This window comes from Sturnira hondurensis, unplaced genomic scaffold, assembly GCF_014824575.4.
Source record: "Sturnira hondurensis isolate 20B ecotype Veracruz unplaced genomic scaffold, ASM1482457v3 Scaffold0014384, whole genome shotgun sequence".
Lineage (NCBI taxonomy): Eukaryota > Metazoa > Chordata > Mammalia > Chiroptera > Phyllostomidae > Sturnira > Sturnira hondurensis.
The window spans coordinates 11,684,101-11,701,208 of record NW_028087015.1 but is presented as its reverse complement, the minus strand read 5'-3'; the positions used below and the strand labels follow the sequence as shown (position 1 = coordinate 11,701,208).

General features: G+C 39.3%; 1 protein-coding gene across 3 annotated transcripts in view; it reads right to left on the bottom strand.

Annotated features, from left to right (window-relative positions):
• The window catches only part of ADAMTS16 (ADAM metallopeptidase with thrombospondin type 1 motif 16), a 124,149-nt gene that overhangs the window by 58,540 nt on the left and 48,501 nt on the right, over window positions 1-17,108 (bottom strand). For all 3 annotated transcript variants that reach the window (XM_037062969.1, XM_037062970.1, XM_037062971.1), the window contains exons 8-10: window positions 16,832-16,937; window positions 9,662-9,799; window positions 1,257-1,410 (exon numbers count right to left, since the gene is read on the bottom strand). In XM_037062969.1, the coding sequence (XP_036918864.1) occupies window positions 1,257-1,410; window positions 9,662-9,799; window positions 16,832-16,937 (398 nt within the window). The remainder of the gene's footprint in view (window positions 1-1,256; window positions 1,411-9,661; window positions 9,800-16,831; window positions 16,938-17,108) is intronic.

Sequence of the window (17,108 nt, the reverse complement as noted above, 5' to 3'; positions counted from 1 at the left end):
ACTTTCTGGCTTCATGGAAATATGCCACATCTTGCCTGGGATGCTGGTAACATGGGCGAAGAGATTTGTTAAATTTTCAATTGAACAACTTAAATGAATGCATTTCATTACATGCAAGTATTTCCTCAGTAATAAAAAAAGTACACACTAACTTCTTTTTTGCTATATTTTTCAAATGGTACTTGGGTATCATAAATGACATAGTCCATGGTCACAGAGCAAAGTAATGTGGGGACCAGAAGCATGTCTCTGGTTTGAAAGAAAACATTAGTTTTATGTTCTTTTTTTTTTAACACAGAAGAGCAATGCTCAAAAAATTCTTAGGAAATTAACATTTAATTTCTTCTGGTGTGCCCATGGAAGTATATGCTGATGCTGGTGAATTCATTATTCTCGGTCCAGGCTGAGATGACCCAGCTGAGGAGATAAGAACCCAGTTCCAGTGCAGGGTGATGACTGGTCTCAGTGGGAGCTGGGCTTGAGTTCCAAAGAAAGAAGACCACGTTTGGTGTAAATTGGGAATCTTCCCAGTGTACTCTGCAATGTTTGGAGGTTTCTGGAGGACTATATATTTTTGTCTATTTTCTTGTTAATTCCATTCTAAACTAGAATAAAAGAAACCTCAAAAGAGTTACTGCCATTTAATTTATGAGTAGGGCTCTTTGGGGTTCAGTAGAGCAGATTTTTAAATCTCATTTCCCTGTCCAGTAAGAACACATGTCTTTGGGTCACATGAGGAATTTATATTAGGAGAACACACCAGTGATATCCCCTGGGGCCCATGCTGTAGATAACGTCTTCCGTGAGAAACTTGTCTACAAATACTCTATTTGGAGAATTTAATAGTCAGAAGCCTCAGATAAGCTGTTACTTTATAGTAAATTGTGCTTATATGGGAGGAAGGTAATGGTAGACCCTGTTTTTTTAATACCATTTGAAAAAAATGTAGAGTATTAATTTGCCAACTTACACCATTGAAAGTGATTGCCGAGCTCCCACGTGATAAATCAGAAAGCAAGAAGTGATCTAACAGGCCAAGTTGTTCTGAAATGAAAACTGATACCCACAACAGTATCAGTCATCATTTTCTTTGCCAGTAAAACATGTGTTTCCTGTTATATGGGACCAGCTCTAACATACAGGGTTTGACATTTGGTAGGTACCCAATAAGTGCAGAATATATCAATGTCAGTTACACTGAATAAAATGGTTTTTATGAATAATAGTGCACTGAGCATTGGCCAATAATCACTTGCCTTTTTAAAATCCAGCATGCAGAGTTTGGCTTTCTCTCCAAATTGCCACTTGCACTGTGTGTTTGCATCATATAACTGCCCCGGCAATTTCTCAGGATACTTGTATTCTTTCACAGGCTTTGGCTGATCAGCAAGGCATGTCGCTTGGGCAGTGCTAGAACCAAAAGGAGATGGGCTGCTTGTAATGCTAAAATAGTCGTCAAAGATACATAGTCAACTGTGGCTTTTCTTCACAAGAATTTACTACACCTCCTATATAGAAGAGGGGGTATTTCTTCCCCCAAATGTCTAATATAACAATGATATTAATTACATTTAAATATAGGGGACACATTTCTGAAACTGTTCATTTTTCTTTTTCCAGGAAGGCAATTTGTTTTTCCTCAGATTACTCAAATGCCTCATGGAGAAAAGTGAAATGGAATAATACAACCAGATGTTCAATGTGAGAAGCTCCCATTACAGACCTCTTTTATGTGCATTTCTTGCCAGGAATAATCAAATGGTGAAAATGGGTATAGTAAAAGGCAAAGCACAATCTGCCAATTTCAAAGATTAACATTTCTTTCTCTCCCTCTCTCCCTACCGGTCTCCTATTCTTTCTTCCTTCATCCCCCAGGCTAGGGACGCCTGCACAACAGCTTAAACCTTCCAGAGGTTGTGCATGGAACACTGCGACACTTGCCATCAGAGATGGTCTTTACTCAGGCTGATTTCTTACTCGACTTCCAAACAAGGAGGGAAATAACTGCTTAAGTTTACTAGCAGATGGCTAAAGACCAACGAATAATCCCTTCGTCTGCAAATACAGTATCCCCTCCCCTACTAGAGATGTCCTTAGGTATAATTTTTGCATTCGCAGAGAGGAGGGACAAGTGTTTGCAGATAGCACCTAAATCCTACTTATAAATTTTAATAAGCTGAAAGAAAAAAAAACCACGAAACCCTCTGTAATTACAGTAAATTGATCATCCGCAGATATGGTCATGCATCTCCACACTTTTCTTTGTGTGACTGTCCATCTTGATTGGAACCTTTCTGGCCCCAGCCTCCAGGGCCCTAGTCTCAGGTTCCTCTGCCTTGGAGCCCACCGATCCATGACTTCAGTTAGTGTCCACATACACAAAATGGGAGGGATGGTACCAACCACTGTGCACAAGACATTGATCCTACATGCAAGGAAGTCAGAAGGGTTTTCGGAGCAATCTAAGAAGTAGAGATGAAGTCAACTGATAGGAAAGGGCTAAGAGTGGTGACTGGCTCACTGTGAGTGCTCAGTAAATGGTCTTTTACTTTTATTCCAATCATGATGCAAGCGCATGTTTATAAACAAAGAAAAATGAATAAAAACATAATTAACACTATAAGACAGGAGTGATTTGGAAAATACCAAATTCCGTACCTCCTCTCTCCAATGGATCTCATATGATTTCTATGGACTAGTTAGATGTCTTGCATTATCTCCCAAAGTTTACATCAAGGTTGGCAATATTATTCCCCGTCTACAGACTGGACACGAGGGCAAGTCAGCTACATTGTCTTGCCCACGTGAGAAACTGAAAAATTCCAAAGTGGCCCAACCTTTAGGAACTTTTCCAGTTCCTGCAGGCATCAGAAAACTGTTAGAGTAATAAGGACATAGGGATGAAATTTTCTAGAGCAAAGGGAGGCACAGAAATGAACCAAACACCCAGTGCTATTTTTCTGCTCATAAAGGGAATTTATGAGTCATAAGCAGCTGCCAAGAAGCCAAGTGGCAGTGTGGAAAGTGGAAGTCAAGGGACTGAGAAACTGAGTAGTGTTTTTGGCAATCTGGTGGGGCTGGGACATGAACTGAGGGTTTGCTGTAAGGAAGGGCTCTGGTAACATCCAGGATTTTAACTGACACCATAAGGGGTCTAAGGAAAACCTGAATAGACCACTTTAGAAAGACTGGATGCCAGGCTGACATCAGCTCAGTCCCAAAGCTACTGAGGATAAACTGCAACCACTGTATCTGCAACCATTGTCTTAAAACTTTTCATATACTACAATGTCCTCATTTGTTCAAAATTACTAAGTGTATTAGGAGATAAGACCAAACAATCAAAAACCAACAGAATATATACACACAGAATAGTGGCAGTCTTATTGGAAATTCAGATACTGGTGTAATAAAAAAAAGAATTTGAAATTATTGTAATTAATAGATTCAAGAAAATAGAAACAGAAAAATTTCACCACAGAACTAATATATATAAAATATGCATGTGGTATACTGTAAAAAGTTCTAATATTTACAAAATTGGATCCAAAAAAGAGAAGATAGAAAAGATAAAAGACAGAAAAAATGAGGTGGAATCAATATTTATAAATAAAATGGACAAGAGTATTCAAAAACCGATGGAACACAGCAAACCACAGATTTTGGCAGTTCTAAAATCCCAAGGAGAAAAGCACATACAAGTACATTATAGGAACTCTATATAAAAACAAGAATCACAGGAAAATGTCAAAAGCAATGAGAAATAAAAACGACATACGTAGAACTTTCAAAAAAGCAACAAGACTGACAGCTGTCTTGTCAACAGAGCCGGGAAACAATGAAATGACCGCTTCCAGTTACTGGAGAGAGATAACTGCTGAACTAGGGTTCTATTCAAACCCAAAATACCCGTTACAAAGAAGGATAAAATAAGGACACATGAAATATGCCACTAGGAAGGCCACAATAAAACAAACAAACAAACAAAACCAATAACACCCTAATGGGAGTTGTTCGGACACAGAGGAAAGCACTTGGCAAGGGAGGCCAAGGTCTCTGCCTAGACAATAAACTCACAGTGCATAGGCTGGGAGCCTGGAAGGTTCCCTCAGAGGGAGAAGATGCAGGGACATATATATCAATGCCAGAACAGGAGAGTGAGCTCTGATTAGTCACATGCAAAGGACTGAAACTTCATGTGCTGATCTCACCCCTTTTAAGTCTGACTAGGCTCATGCTTGGGACTGTTGCTCTTGCCTTCTTGGCCAAATCATGTCACACAGCTGAGCCTAGAATCAAGGAGGAAGGTGTAGGTGCAAGAAGGAAAAGCATGACAGACATTTTATAAACAATATGCCACAATATCCACAAGGAAAAATGTTGTGACTTTTTTGCATGTTTTGCACCAAAATCAGGTGGCTTATATGTGAGAAGCAAAACAATAACCATTATAGGAGATCATGGGGAAGACTGTGTGTGTGACTTTGGGATAAACAGAGTGTTTTTTCAGCAGTGCACAAAAGTGCTAATACTAAAGAAAAACATAGATAATTTGGATTCCATTAAAATTTTTAAAAACTGCTCTGGCTGGGGTGGCTCAGTGGATTGAGCACCGGCCTGCGAAACAAAGGGTCGCCGGTTGGATTTCCAATCAGGTCACACACCTTGGTTTCAGGCCAGGTCCCTGGGATGGGGAGCATGAGAGGACACCATACATTGATGTTTCTTTCCCACTCTTTCTCCCTCCCTCCACCTCACTCTAAAAATAAATAAATAAAATCTTTAAAAAACCTTTTACACACTTGTGTTAAAGAAAAAAAGGCAAGCTCAAAGATACCACAGCAATACTTCAAAATTCTTTCATGAACCATAAAATATTAAAGAGTTTGAGAGATTGTTTAGCTTTATTCCCTCTTTTTTCAAATAAAAATTCAAAGGCCCCCACTAAAGATTACATCACTTGCCAAGGCCGGGACCTTCCCAGACGTAAGTGATAAAGACCCGATCAGCATGTCAGCTGTGTTTCCCTCCGCTGCTCTTTCCATCACATGGTAGTACCTGTTTTCCAATCTTAATATCACACAGGCTCTGGAGAAACTGCAATTTGCTGTGACTTGTCAGTTTGCTTTTCTTAAGACAAACATTTCTACAGCAGGGCAAAATGCGAATTGAAGTATACTATTGCCATTATACCCAAAAGCAAAGCTTAATGAGCTCCCTGGTGAACTCAAATTTCCCCATTGGCAGAGGCAGAATAGGGTATGGCAGGGGACCTACGCGGTCCTCAAACTTCCAGTTCTGTGATGGTTACCTGTCATATATATTGATCTAGGCTCCTGTGACCAGAGGGTAGGAATGCCCAATGATCATTAGTATGCGATGCAAGTTTTTTAAATAAATTGAAGATGAGTCCATGTTGTTGTTAAGTTTAAAATAATGAGCTAAGTTTTCCCTAAGTCCTAGGCCTCCAGGATGCAGACATGAGTAAATGTGATGAGGTTTGTGTCTGTTCACAGGACATGACACATTACTTTATTGACGAGGTTGATGAATGTACTCCCAACATATATCTGTCCTTCTTGACTCTCCCAAATATGGAGAAAACCTCAAGCCAATTGACTGCCTTATTATACATTTTTTCCATGTACCAAATACTAGAGTGCTAATAAAGGAAATCGTTATTAAGAATTCACCATTTATCCTTACTCATTATTGGGATCATATCCAAACAACCACCTAAACTGGTAGAGAACATAACAGTGTTTAGATTCCTTGGAAATCAGGAAGCCAGCAAACACAACAAAGGAGACAGGCTCAAATTCATTAAGCTGATGAAAAGTCAGTGTTAACACACTCTGGACATGTCCAATTCACAGCTGGTCAAATAAACCTTTATAGTGAACTTGACAATGAAAGTCATTTTTGGAAAATTTAATCTTCCAAGAAAACAAACTTGTGAGCATGTAAAATCTTGCATGTTTATTTATAATCATGTGATTCAAAGAAATTAGTAAAGTCCCTGAAAATAAAGGCTTATTACTGAATTGTGCCAGAAGGTTTTGACTGACTGGCACAAAAACAAATGAACATACTTCAGAGTGAATTTGAGTGTTTCAACAGCACAGAACAAAAGTGGCTTTGAATTCCACAACCTTAATAATCATTCTGAAAATCATATTCTGATTTGAAGATTACAACCCGTACTTAGTGTCATCAGAATAATTATTCTGTAAGCACATAAATATTTTCTTTCCATGAGTTTTTCTATATTTCTTGGCAGTTAAAACACTTTTTCTGGACACTGTTATGAGGCTGATTTTCACCACACACTTGAACTTTGCATTGCCTGTTTCCCAAGTTGTCAGAGTGCATTTAAAATTGAAATGTTTATATATCTTCATCATAACTATGAAGATGTAAAAACTATAATTTTTAAAGAATCTAGAAATTATGAAAAGAACTTGAGATACAGAAGATTCCAAATTTTTCTTCTTAATGTAAGTAAGAACACTGTAAGCCTTAAAGTGAATGTTCTCTACTATAGGAAGCACAATTCCTTGCACACACACACACACACACATGCTGAGCAGCTGCAAGAAACAGCTAAAAACAATGCTAACAATCTCCAACTTGACTTCACAAGTGTAGAGAACAATGCATGTTAAAAGGACCCCACGTGTCATGCCACTTGTAGAATAATGTTAATGTCACCTTTTTGATAACAGAAATAGAAAAAAATGCCAAGCACTCTCAGTACATGGGCTTGTATTACTAGGATACAGATATAGTCCACAAATTTTTCCCTCTTCCTTGGTGGTAGAAAACATGAAAAGCAGTCACCAGTCAATATTTTGCCTGAGGTCTCAGAGTAGGACTATGAAGAAGCACAAGCGGAAGGCTGGAGTCCCAGCAGGCTGGTGGACAGGATGCTGGTTTGGAAAATGTGTTACAATGAGAACTGAAAAAAGAGGCAACAATCAAGGTAAGCCAGTGTGGCCTCACTGACACAGGTGGGCCTGGGGGTGCAGTCCATAATATGATGGACAACAAACAAGAGTAAAACTGACCCTGCCCAAATGGTGTTCTAGCAACAAGGCGATGTAAATTGTGCTCCAGGAAAAAAAAGCAAGAAAAGGAGCTCTACTAAAAAACCAAGAAAGAGAGAGAGAGAGAGAAAGAGAAAGAAAACTTGCACCCCAAAGTGAAAACCTGAGTGGAACCAGCCACATAGGCCAGTGTAACCCTGAATGGTATCTACAGAAGATAATAGGGATGACACACTTTTGTACTTAATTTTTGGAATGGAGTAACTAGTTCTTAGTTTTGAACACAAGAACGTATAAGTTGCAAAGACTTGGAAGGCAGCTCTCTGGCTGCTAATGTTGCACTTCTTGAGTACTGCCCACCTGTTTTTTCTCCCATCAACTCCAGTCTAGCCAGTGTGGGTCATGAGCCCTGCAGCTGCCTCTCAGTGCTGTGCTGTTTAATTGCTGGCACCATGTTGTGGCAAACCAGTAAAGGTGTTCCCGGAGCCTGTGTATACTAACCCAGGACGGAAAATACATAGAAACATTTTTATAAATGCATGCACGTATAGTTGTTTATACATGTACCTACCCATGTGCTATTGTATTTCTTTTTAAAATTCTGTGCTGATAAAAACCTTGCTTTCTTTGAAATATTGGTATTTGCTTTATTTTTTGTTAATATAAACATATTATTTCTCCTTTTTGTTGCTTTGGTTTCTAGGAATATCCTAGACTGAGTTTAAGCTTCAATATCACAGATACAGGTTTTTCTTTAGGGTCTATGTAATTGCGTTTTTCTTCTGATTTTCATTTAATTTTTTCTTCACTTGACTTTGAGCTCTACTAATTTTTTTTGTGCCAATCCATTCCAATTTCTTAAGGTAAAGTTTTTTTGTTAGCTTTTTCTAAGAATATACAATTGAAATAAAAGTTGCAATTCTCATACTTTCTTTGGAACTTCAGAAATGTGAATGTGTTTCATTGAGAATTACTAGAATCAGTAGATTATTGCAAATTAGTCAGTTGGTAGAAAAGAAACACAATTCTTTTGTGTCTTGTAAAATACATTTCTAATGAATAAATGTGTCTTTCATCCTGAATGAAAGCATTTTTCTTTCTTGGGGCCAAAGAAACAACAATGTTCCCATTTCAGGTGTGTCTTCCACGAGGAACAAAGATATCAAACCATAGACTGTTCCAAGCATCACCATTTGGTCCCAGAAGAATATATTCAGAAGGGAAGAAAATGGATGTTGCGATGTTTAGGTGGAGTCAGTACCTAAATTCTTATGCCCATGTATCCAGTTGTCCATGTTGATTATCAGAAAGAAATCATCCTCAAAGAGTTAAGAGCTACTTTCTAAACAAAAATTCTCCCTCATCTTTATAGAATGTGAGCAAAGTAATTTTGTTAAGCAACTACATATATACAAATATATAATTTCAACAGAATTACTTTTCCTCAGCTCTTTGCATCTATGGTTCTTGGGAACAGAGGATGGAAGTCAGGCCTAAGATACAGAAAACCTGGGTTCTGTTCTCAATTCTGCCACTAACTAGCTGTCCCCGCAGGTCTCAGTTCTCTCTCATTACAAGAGAACAGGTCTCTGTTCTCTTGTAATGTCATCTGGGATTTGATGACACAGCACGTGTCCCTCTTTCTACCGACCCTCTTGTACTTTTCTGCCAGAGCAAAAAGTTAGACATCTCTTAGCCCCACTTCGCTTTGGAGGACCATAAACTGAGTTCTCACTTCCAAAAATATAGCCCCTTTCCCACACACCCGCCGGTGCTCTTTCCCCAGCCACCTTCTGGATGCCGTGGATGACAAGTTACTAGAAGAGGAAAGAACCACATGGTAGAAGGAACCCGGGCCTCTGAATGACTATTTGGAACAGAAATCTTACCAGCCTGTGCTGGAATGTGGTGCAAGTCATAAAGAGTTGTGGTTTGAAGCTTACACAAAACTATAAATTCAAAGCCATTGAGATCTGGGGGAGAACCTACTTTACCAGCAGATCTAAGAAAGTTTCTTGAAATCTCTTCTTCCTCTAAAACTTTAAAATCTACTGACTATTTTTCAGGGGGTCAAATTCTACTTTCCCAGTGTTCCATACTATACACTAAGTAAATTAGTACTATAGTCAAATTCCTAAAAAATAACTCCTAAAATGACGGTATTTTAGAGCCAGCTTAAGGTTTATAGACTCAAGTTTTTCTTCTTATTAAGAAATGAATGTTGTTAAAAATAAACAGAAAAATTAGGTATGCTTTACCAATCTGTGCACAGACATATGCATGCTACATCTTTCTATTCATGGACCAAAATGGATAGTTACAGACAGGAGAATTTAGAAAAACTAAATACAGACACAAAATTTTGGCTTGGTAAATACATGGACTTCCTTTGAGTTTAAAGGTCAAATGATATTTGAAGAAGCTTACAGGCCTCCATGCTTTAAGGAAGTGTTTAGCAAACTCCTTAGTCAAATGAATGTCTTAAGACACCTTCAAATGGGAACCATCTTGGGACGTCACACCCAAGCTTGGCACTGCTTGCGTAGGATAAGGCTAACCAGGCATTGAACATCAAAAGCACCAACAGCTACGCAACCAGCTCTAAAAGCTCATACCTTAAAAATTTGTGCAGGTACTGGCGGCTGCAGGGTGACCAAGAGAAGACCCCATTGCGTCCTGCTAATGTAGGGGACATTATGTTGCCCTCAGACTTCTTGCACATGTTCCCTTCTCCATCATGGACCATGCCAAAGCTGCAAGAGAGAGAAGTGGTTCTTTCAAAACAAAGAAGAGTTTAAGTTGTCCAATGCACTATAACAAACACATATTAACACCATGGAGACTCCTCTACGTTCGTGTGCTGGCCCTGCAGAAATTACAGCACTAAGTGAAAGTCTGGCCAATAGTCATGGGTTCATAGACTTTTCCTGAAAAACTATCATTCACTGACTTGTTTGAAAGTACACACGAATATGAACACAGCACTCTCCAGATGTCTGCTAAGAATAGATGCTTTCACTAGAAAAGAGCATTTCAAATAGCACGGGGGGAGCAGTTGACTTGATCTCAGTAGAGCTATAACTGTTCTATAACCCTTCATTTCTTCTATGATCTCTTCTGCTCACCAGCAATTGTCAGAATTTCCAGTGTTTGTTGGAAATACAGATGACAGACTCCCAGGTGTGTTTGGTAACCAACACAATTTGAGAACTACTAGCCAGCTGCTGTAACTCTTGGTGGTGCTGATGTGTTGTCCCTACACATGTTGTCACCCGGTACTGCCCCACCTCAGTCTAGGTCTGCACTGCCAGAGGCTGTGACAGCTGGACAGCACTTGGCCGGACTACTCCCTCCAGCTCTTTTGAGGAAGCAGCTCCATGGAACCTCAATGGGTGGCTGTGGTTGCACTTATCTGTAGGCCTTGTTTGAAAGTAAACCTGTGGCCCTCAATTTAAATAAATAACGTTGGGGCTTCAGCTCTGCTTTAGTAAGTGGGGGCATCTCAAGCTCTAGTGGCTATGGAAACTCTTAATATGTTTCTTTACAGGTGTTTAGATCATACAAGGACACCCAGCACCCCCTTACTGTCACTTGTGTAGCTCTGTTCCCAGGAGGATCCCACTGACTGAGCTTCTATTTCCCCTCACCAAGGAATTCTTAACTTTCTAAAGATTTTGCCAACTTCACCTGCCCCAGAGGAGCACAACTTGGCAAGCAAGTTCTCCCTTTGGATGAAAGCAAGGGGGTTTGGTGGGCACTTTATAGAACCCCGAAGGCTTCCTGTTAGGGTAAATATATTTTTGGAGAATCAACCTATTGTTGGTCATTAATGTCTGATACTCATCCAATCATAATATAAATCCATAGAGAGTAAGGTTTTGAATGAATGGGGCACAGAGGAAAGGAGAAAGGCAAGGGAAAGGAAGAAAAAAGGATGGACAAGCTGGTTACTTGGGTCTGCATCCAAGAATCCCATGAGGAGTGGAGGGAGAGACACAGGCATAGGGACAGAAGACACCAACCCTGGGCAGGTGGGCTGCAACAGGTAGCCAGAGAATCTGTACTTGTTGCCAAGGCTGAAGACACATTTTCTCACTTTCCTATTTTTCCCATAAGTATTTAATAGTATCAGTAAAAACATCAACTGATATTTGTAAGCACTCACTATTTTATAGACAGAATGCCAAGCATGCTACCTAGCTTTTTTAAATGAAAACTGCACTACAAGCCTATAAAGTAGATGTAACATAATGACGGGAAGACTGAGGACTTGAGGGAGGCTTGTCCAGGGTCTCAGAGTCACTACCAGAACCTGACATTCTAATGTCAGGGCCCAGGCAGGACCCATGCAATAGTGTAACCCAAATATAGTGAAGGGTGTATCCAAGCAATCATGGTATGCAAACATTGTTCAGTTTCTGCAGAATTCCTACTTAGTACCAAGGGTGATGTATATGTAGTCATGTCAGCCTCCACCCATTCTCTGAAGTTCTATTAAAAGCAAGCAATCAAGGCCAGAGTGACCATATGGCAGAGAAAATGTGTCATGGCTATGGAAAAAGTTCAGACTATAACCACATATGGGTGGTTGCCTTGGGCAGAAAGTGACCAAAATGAAATACCAACACACTAGCCCTTGACCTGCTATGGTGAAGACACATTATGGGCTATTAAGTGTCCTAGATAAATTCGTTGCCACTTTGGACTGCATTTCTAAGAAATTGAAAGTCACAGCATCCCAAGACTGGCAAAATTTTGGTCTTAAACTTTACATCTAATGTATTTTCAATGACCCCTTCCATCATTAAGTTCAAACTGCCATGCATCCAAATATCTGAGAAACTCACTGTATAGTGTGGTAATGCAAAGCCCATCCTGATAGGTTTCTGATTTTGCAGGCTGGGGGTTAGATTCTGACATCTGGGCATACTGTAACCCAGTAAGGTAATTCTGACACCTACCCAGATCTCAGCACTACTCTTTTAAGAGTTGTGTTTCCAGTAGTTCAGCACCCATAAATTATACTGTGATGGATGCCTGCACATTAGCATGAAAGTGCCACAATGATCACATTTGATATTAAAATCAATACAGTCATGGAAGAATGAATAGAACACATTCTGAAGATAAGGTTGGTATTTGGCAACCCAGAAATAGAATTCATATTCAAGTTATACATCCTAGATAATATTTTGCTTCCATTAACCATAGTACTTTATTCAAGGTGACTATCACTCCATATGTTAATGGAATAAATATATATTTTGTCGTTCTTACCTACTATTTAATACATTTCTAAACAAACAAGGTTCTTGTTATCTGTGCTCATAACTCCTGAGTCAATGGACTCCCTAGCCCATAGCAGGTTCTCCATTCAATTTTATTGAACGAATACAGAACCTTGTTCTCCATTCAATTTTATTGAATGAATAAAGAACCTTCCAGTTATACTACCAACTCAAATACCCAAATATAAACATATCTTCAGAATAAATTGGCTGGAGAATTCTGTTCAATGTCAGATGCTTTTATTGACTTCTACAATACTTACTTGAGTGATTCAATTACATCAAGTATTTCTTCATTATTAATAATATACCCAGATGAACAGCCACATACATTTAAGTATTGATTATTTCAGGCTGTTTAGATAGCAGGGATTAATGAAATGAGAAACTCTCTAAGGAAACCATGGGTCAATGTAATATGGATAATAAATCACAGCCTTGGCCTGATGGTAACCACTGGTAGGACCTATATCTCCAGAGCTCTGATGCAGGTTTTTCAAGAAAACCATTTCGTAAATGGCTCAACTTTGGGCAAATTACTTAAGTCTCTGAGTCTCAGTTTCCTCACTTTTAAAATGGGATAATAGAATCTTCCTCATTAATTTTAAAACTTCTATTTGTTTCTGTTATTCAAATGGTTTTGGTCAAATCACTTAACACCTAAATGCTGTTTGTATATACACAATGAGTTTGTGCATGTATTTGTATGTGTGGGTTTGGCCAAAGGTCAATGCATTTCAAATACTTTTTGGACACAGGAACAGACAACATCATTTTAAGAGAAATGACAATAAATAAATTTGGTAAGAAGTGACCGTCTAATTTCTGGGGTTCCTTTGGAGACCAGTCTGACAATGATCAGACCGATGATCTTTATGGTTCAGGCCTGCTCTGATATTTTGCAAATCCTTCCGACTACCCAGCACCCCCCTGACCCAGCTGGAGAGGTCCTGGTTCACGACATAGCGCAGCCACCAACTGGTGGGGTGTACACATCACTATCAGATGCTCAAAAGGCATCTGACATCACCCCCAGCTTGAGGTGAATGGTACTAGCAAGCCAATTCTGCTTCTTTCAAGAAGACTTCCCTGATGCTTCCTGTGTCTCTTGCAATAGCTACAGCCCCTCACTCTGGTTCCCTCTTGTGCCATGTTTACTTTATCCTTCTGTTAGACATCGGGAGGGAATGGATCACCAGTGCTTTTTAGAATCCTACATAGTGCTTTGCCGGCAGAGTGCAAACTGTGACCAGAGAATAGATACATAAATGCTGGAAAGGATAGGAGAAAAATGATAAATCATGCATACTTTAAAGCACAGTAATGTGTTTTAATATAGTCTTAATGGTCTGAAATGACAATGCAAATTAACTGTTTTAGCATATTGTCGATAATAGGGTTGTTACCACTGTAACTGTGCCTGCACACACTTGCTGAGGATCTCACAGGCTCCACTTGTTTTGCAGATGGAAAGCTAGGTAAGGCCAGGCAATTTACCCCGGCCAACACAGGCTGTGGGAGAACTGCAATGTATCCAAGTCCCATTTAATGGTGCATGACTTCCCTTTGCAAGTGGGAATTTTCAAATCCATGACATGTTATCCAAAATGTGTAATTGAGTTCTCACCATGTTTTTCCCAATTCTCCAAAACTTGCATGTAGCAAACCACATGTCCCGTGTCATGTGATTTAATATAACCAGGAAATTCTCTCTGCCCCACCAGCTTAAGAGCAATCCTGACCCAGTCCCACATATGAACAGTGAACACATATCTTGCTTCTGGTTCCAGTCTTTCTTCCTTTTTTTTCCAATGCAAATGTAAAGGCTGGTCCTTAGCAATTTCTATTTTTAGGTCAGACTCCCCAGCATAAACCACAAGATGTTTTGAGAGGAAAACAACTAAATTCAGCAGAATAAATTGGCTAAACATTAACTGAAATCTTTTTTTGAGTTAAAGGTTAGAAAATCTATGGGTGAAAACATGGGGAAAAGTCCTCCACCCTAAATGATGTTCTCTGAATGCAAGCAAAACTGAAGAGATAAAAGTCACCTATGAATATGGTGTTTTATACAGACTTCATAGGTCTAAAGTTGTCTTTTAATTCTTAAGGTACCAAACTCTAAAATTGATTCTGCTTGGAGCCCATTGCCAAAGATAAGGTAAAGACATGCTGTTTATATTATGATGTTTGACTCATATATCAAACCTATAGTCCCTTCTTCAAGAACAATAGTTACAAAATAAATGAACTGAATAAATGTGCTTGTCTTCAATGCAAATAAAATTCACAGTGTTTGATTACTGAGTCTCCTATGCCAGAACCTCTCCTATTTGGTAAACTCTGAAACACTCTACATTTGTTCCCTTGACTTCCCCCGCTCCATTCATTCACACTTGGTGAATACTCAGGATAGTCTACCTGCTAAGCCAGTGAAGGAAAATGAGAGATTGTTCTGAGTGGTTTCTATGGTTTGAGCTACATGAGAAATTGCTCTTCACATTTGTAAAAAGGGCTCCATAAAGAGAATAAATTTATCATCATCATTATTGTTATTATTACTATTGTCATTACATGTTTTGGCATTTAGCACCTACAATTCACTTGAAAATCTTTTACATATATTTCCTATTTCAATAGGATCGGAAACTATTTCATTGGCACATTAATTTTCAGAGCTCCCAGTCCCTCCATCTCTTGCACAATGACCTCTAAACACCAGGTGCTCAATAAGCAGTTGATAATTCTCTGACATTTAATTCTATAAGGAGTGGGATTCCCCTTCATCCAAGTCTAGAGCTCCTTTCCTTCTTCCCTTCTATATTCTCACTTGCAAGTACAAACACTTATCTCTTATTTAGAAGAAATTCTTTTTCTACCTAGACCCAGCCCAAGTGATAAAAGGAAATATTACTAGTTGACTTGGAGAAAATATGAAACACTGATAGTCATTGATATTGAAGAGTCAGAGGCCAGTTTTGAATGTATCAAATTTAATTTCAGTTAAATTCACCACCTGTGACTGCAGGCATTGCCAATGACCGTATCTCAATTGTTTATCTAATGCTGATTTGCTCAGCCCCCAGTGACTTAAATATTTCTTACCTTGATTGTTTAATTAAATTCAGGTATGGTTCAGAGGACAGCAAGAATACCGTGTCGTTAAAATAATGAGAGTTTCTGAAGTTTAACTTTAGTAGTCTATTAAAAACACAATTATGATACAGCTGAAAGCTTTATGAAGTATAGGTGCAATTTTCTGGGCACCGAGAAAGTCAATCATTACCTGTAATGTTGAGGGGTCTGTAATGGGATATACAGTTTCACTTTCAGGTCATCGGTTCACACACAACCTGAGTCTGCAGGGAATCCATGGGGTTGGTTCCATTATACACAAAGGCACACATGTGAACATACACATACAAACATGCATATACATGTGCTTTGGTTGGGGTAACATGAATGAGCTCAGCGCACTTTCTACATAGCAGATGGAAACCAAGTCACAAATACCACCTTTTGCAAGTTTGTGATTTTGCAAGTAAAATTGGGGTTTAAGTAACAATTAGAAAAATTATTATTCCCGGTTGTGCATTTTCTAGGTGAAGTTTCAAATACAGCTGCAGTATAGCAGGAAAATACCTGCAGGACTTCTGTTGGTGTCCAGATTAATCAGGGCAACTGTGGGAAGCTGGCAAGTGGGCCCACCAAAAAAATTAATAAATGTGCCTCAAGGTAAGGTAGCTTACAGCATTATTGGCCCAAGAAACCTTATCTAAGTTTCTATACGTAATTGATAGAAATTTCTCATTTTACAGGAACAAATGTAAACTTTTCACATAAAGATACCACCAATGACAAGCCACCCATTGCTCAGAGCTGCTTCTCTAGTACCACTATCTGTCTGTGCTAAACCACCAGGCTCATCCCTTTCCCTAATGCTGCTCCATTTCAAAACCAGCAACCCCAGGAAGCAGATCCTCTATCAGTGGGCTGAATTTCCTGCAGTACTTTGCACTCCCCAAACTCTACGCATCACACCAATAAAAAAAATACCTCCCCAGATTCTAAAAGCCATATAAGGACACAAACTCAAGAGTAAGAAGTTAACAGTAGGAGGCCTTGTTACTACCCTCAGTCACCTGGAGTCCACCGATAGGAGCTAACCATGGAATGAGGTTAGCTCCCAGGACAGAGGAGCAGGGCTGATACAAGTGTCTGCAACTGTATGTACATGTGTGAGAAGGAATGGATGGGGAGAACAGAGAAAGGAAAGGGTAAACACATGTATTGAGTGTATAGAATGAGGCACTACAATAAAAACAAAAGAAGTGTCTAAGTGATAATATTTACTCTTTATCAATGACATTCTCCTAAGATATATGTGAATTCTGCTTACAGACTTGACCTAATGAAATCATGGAATCAGTAATTCCATGGCAATCACCCAGAATGGAAAGGACCCTGGGCTCTGCCCACCCATGCGCATGCACTTACTTGTGTCCAGACTCGTGGGCGATGGTGAAAGCCAGTCCAAGGCCTGTATCTTCATTAATCGTACAGCTGCGGTATTTACTACACATTCCACTTATGGGGGCAAACCCTACAGGTGTAAAGGCCAAATGAATACACAGCAGTTTGTAATGAAATAAAAAAAAAACAGGCTGTATTATGGAGGCCTATTTAGCCTCCATCCTTCAGGGAAATTGGTTCTCGTCCTCATCATGCTGAAATGCCTGGACAGTCACGGAAAGGGCTGTTAACCACGTGGGAG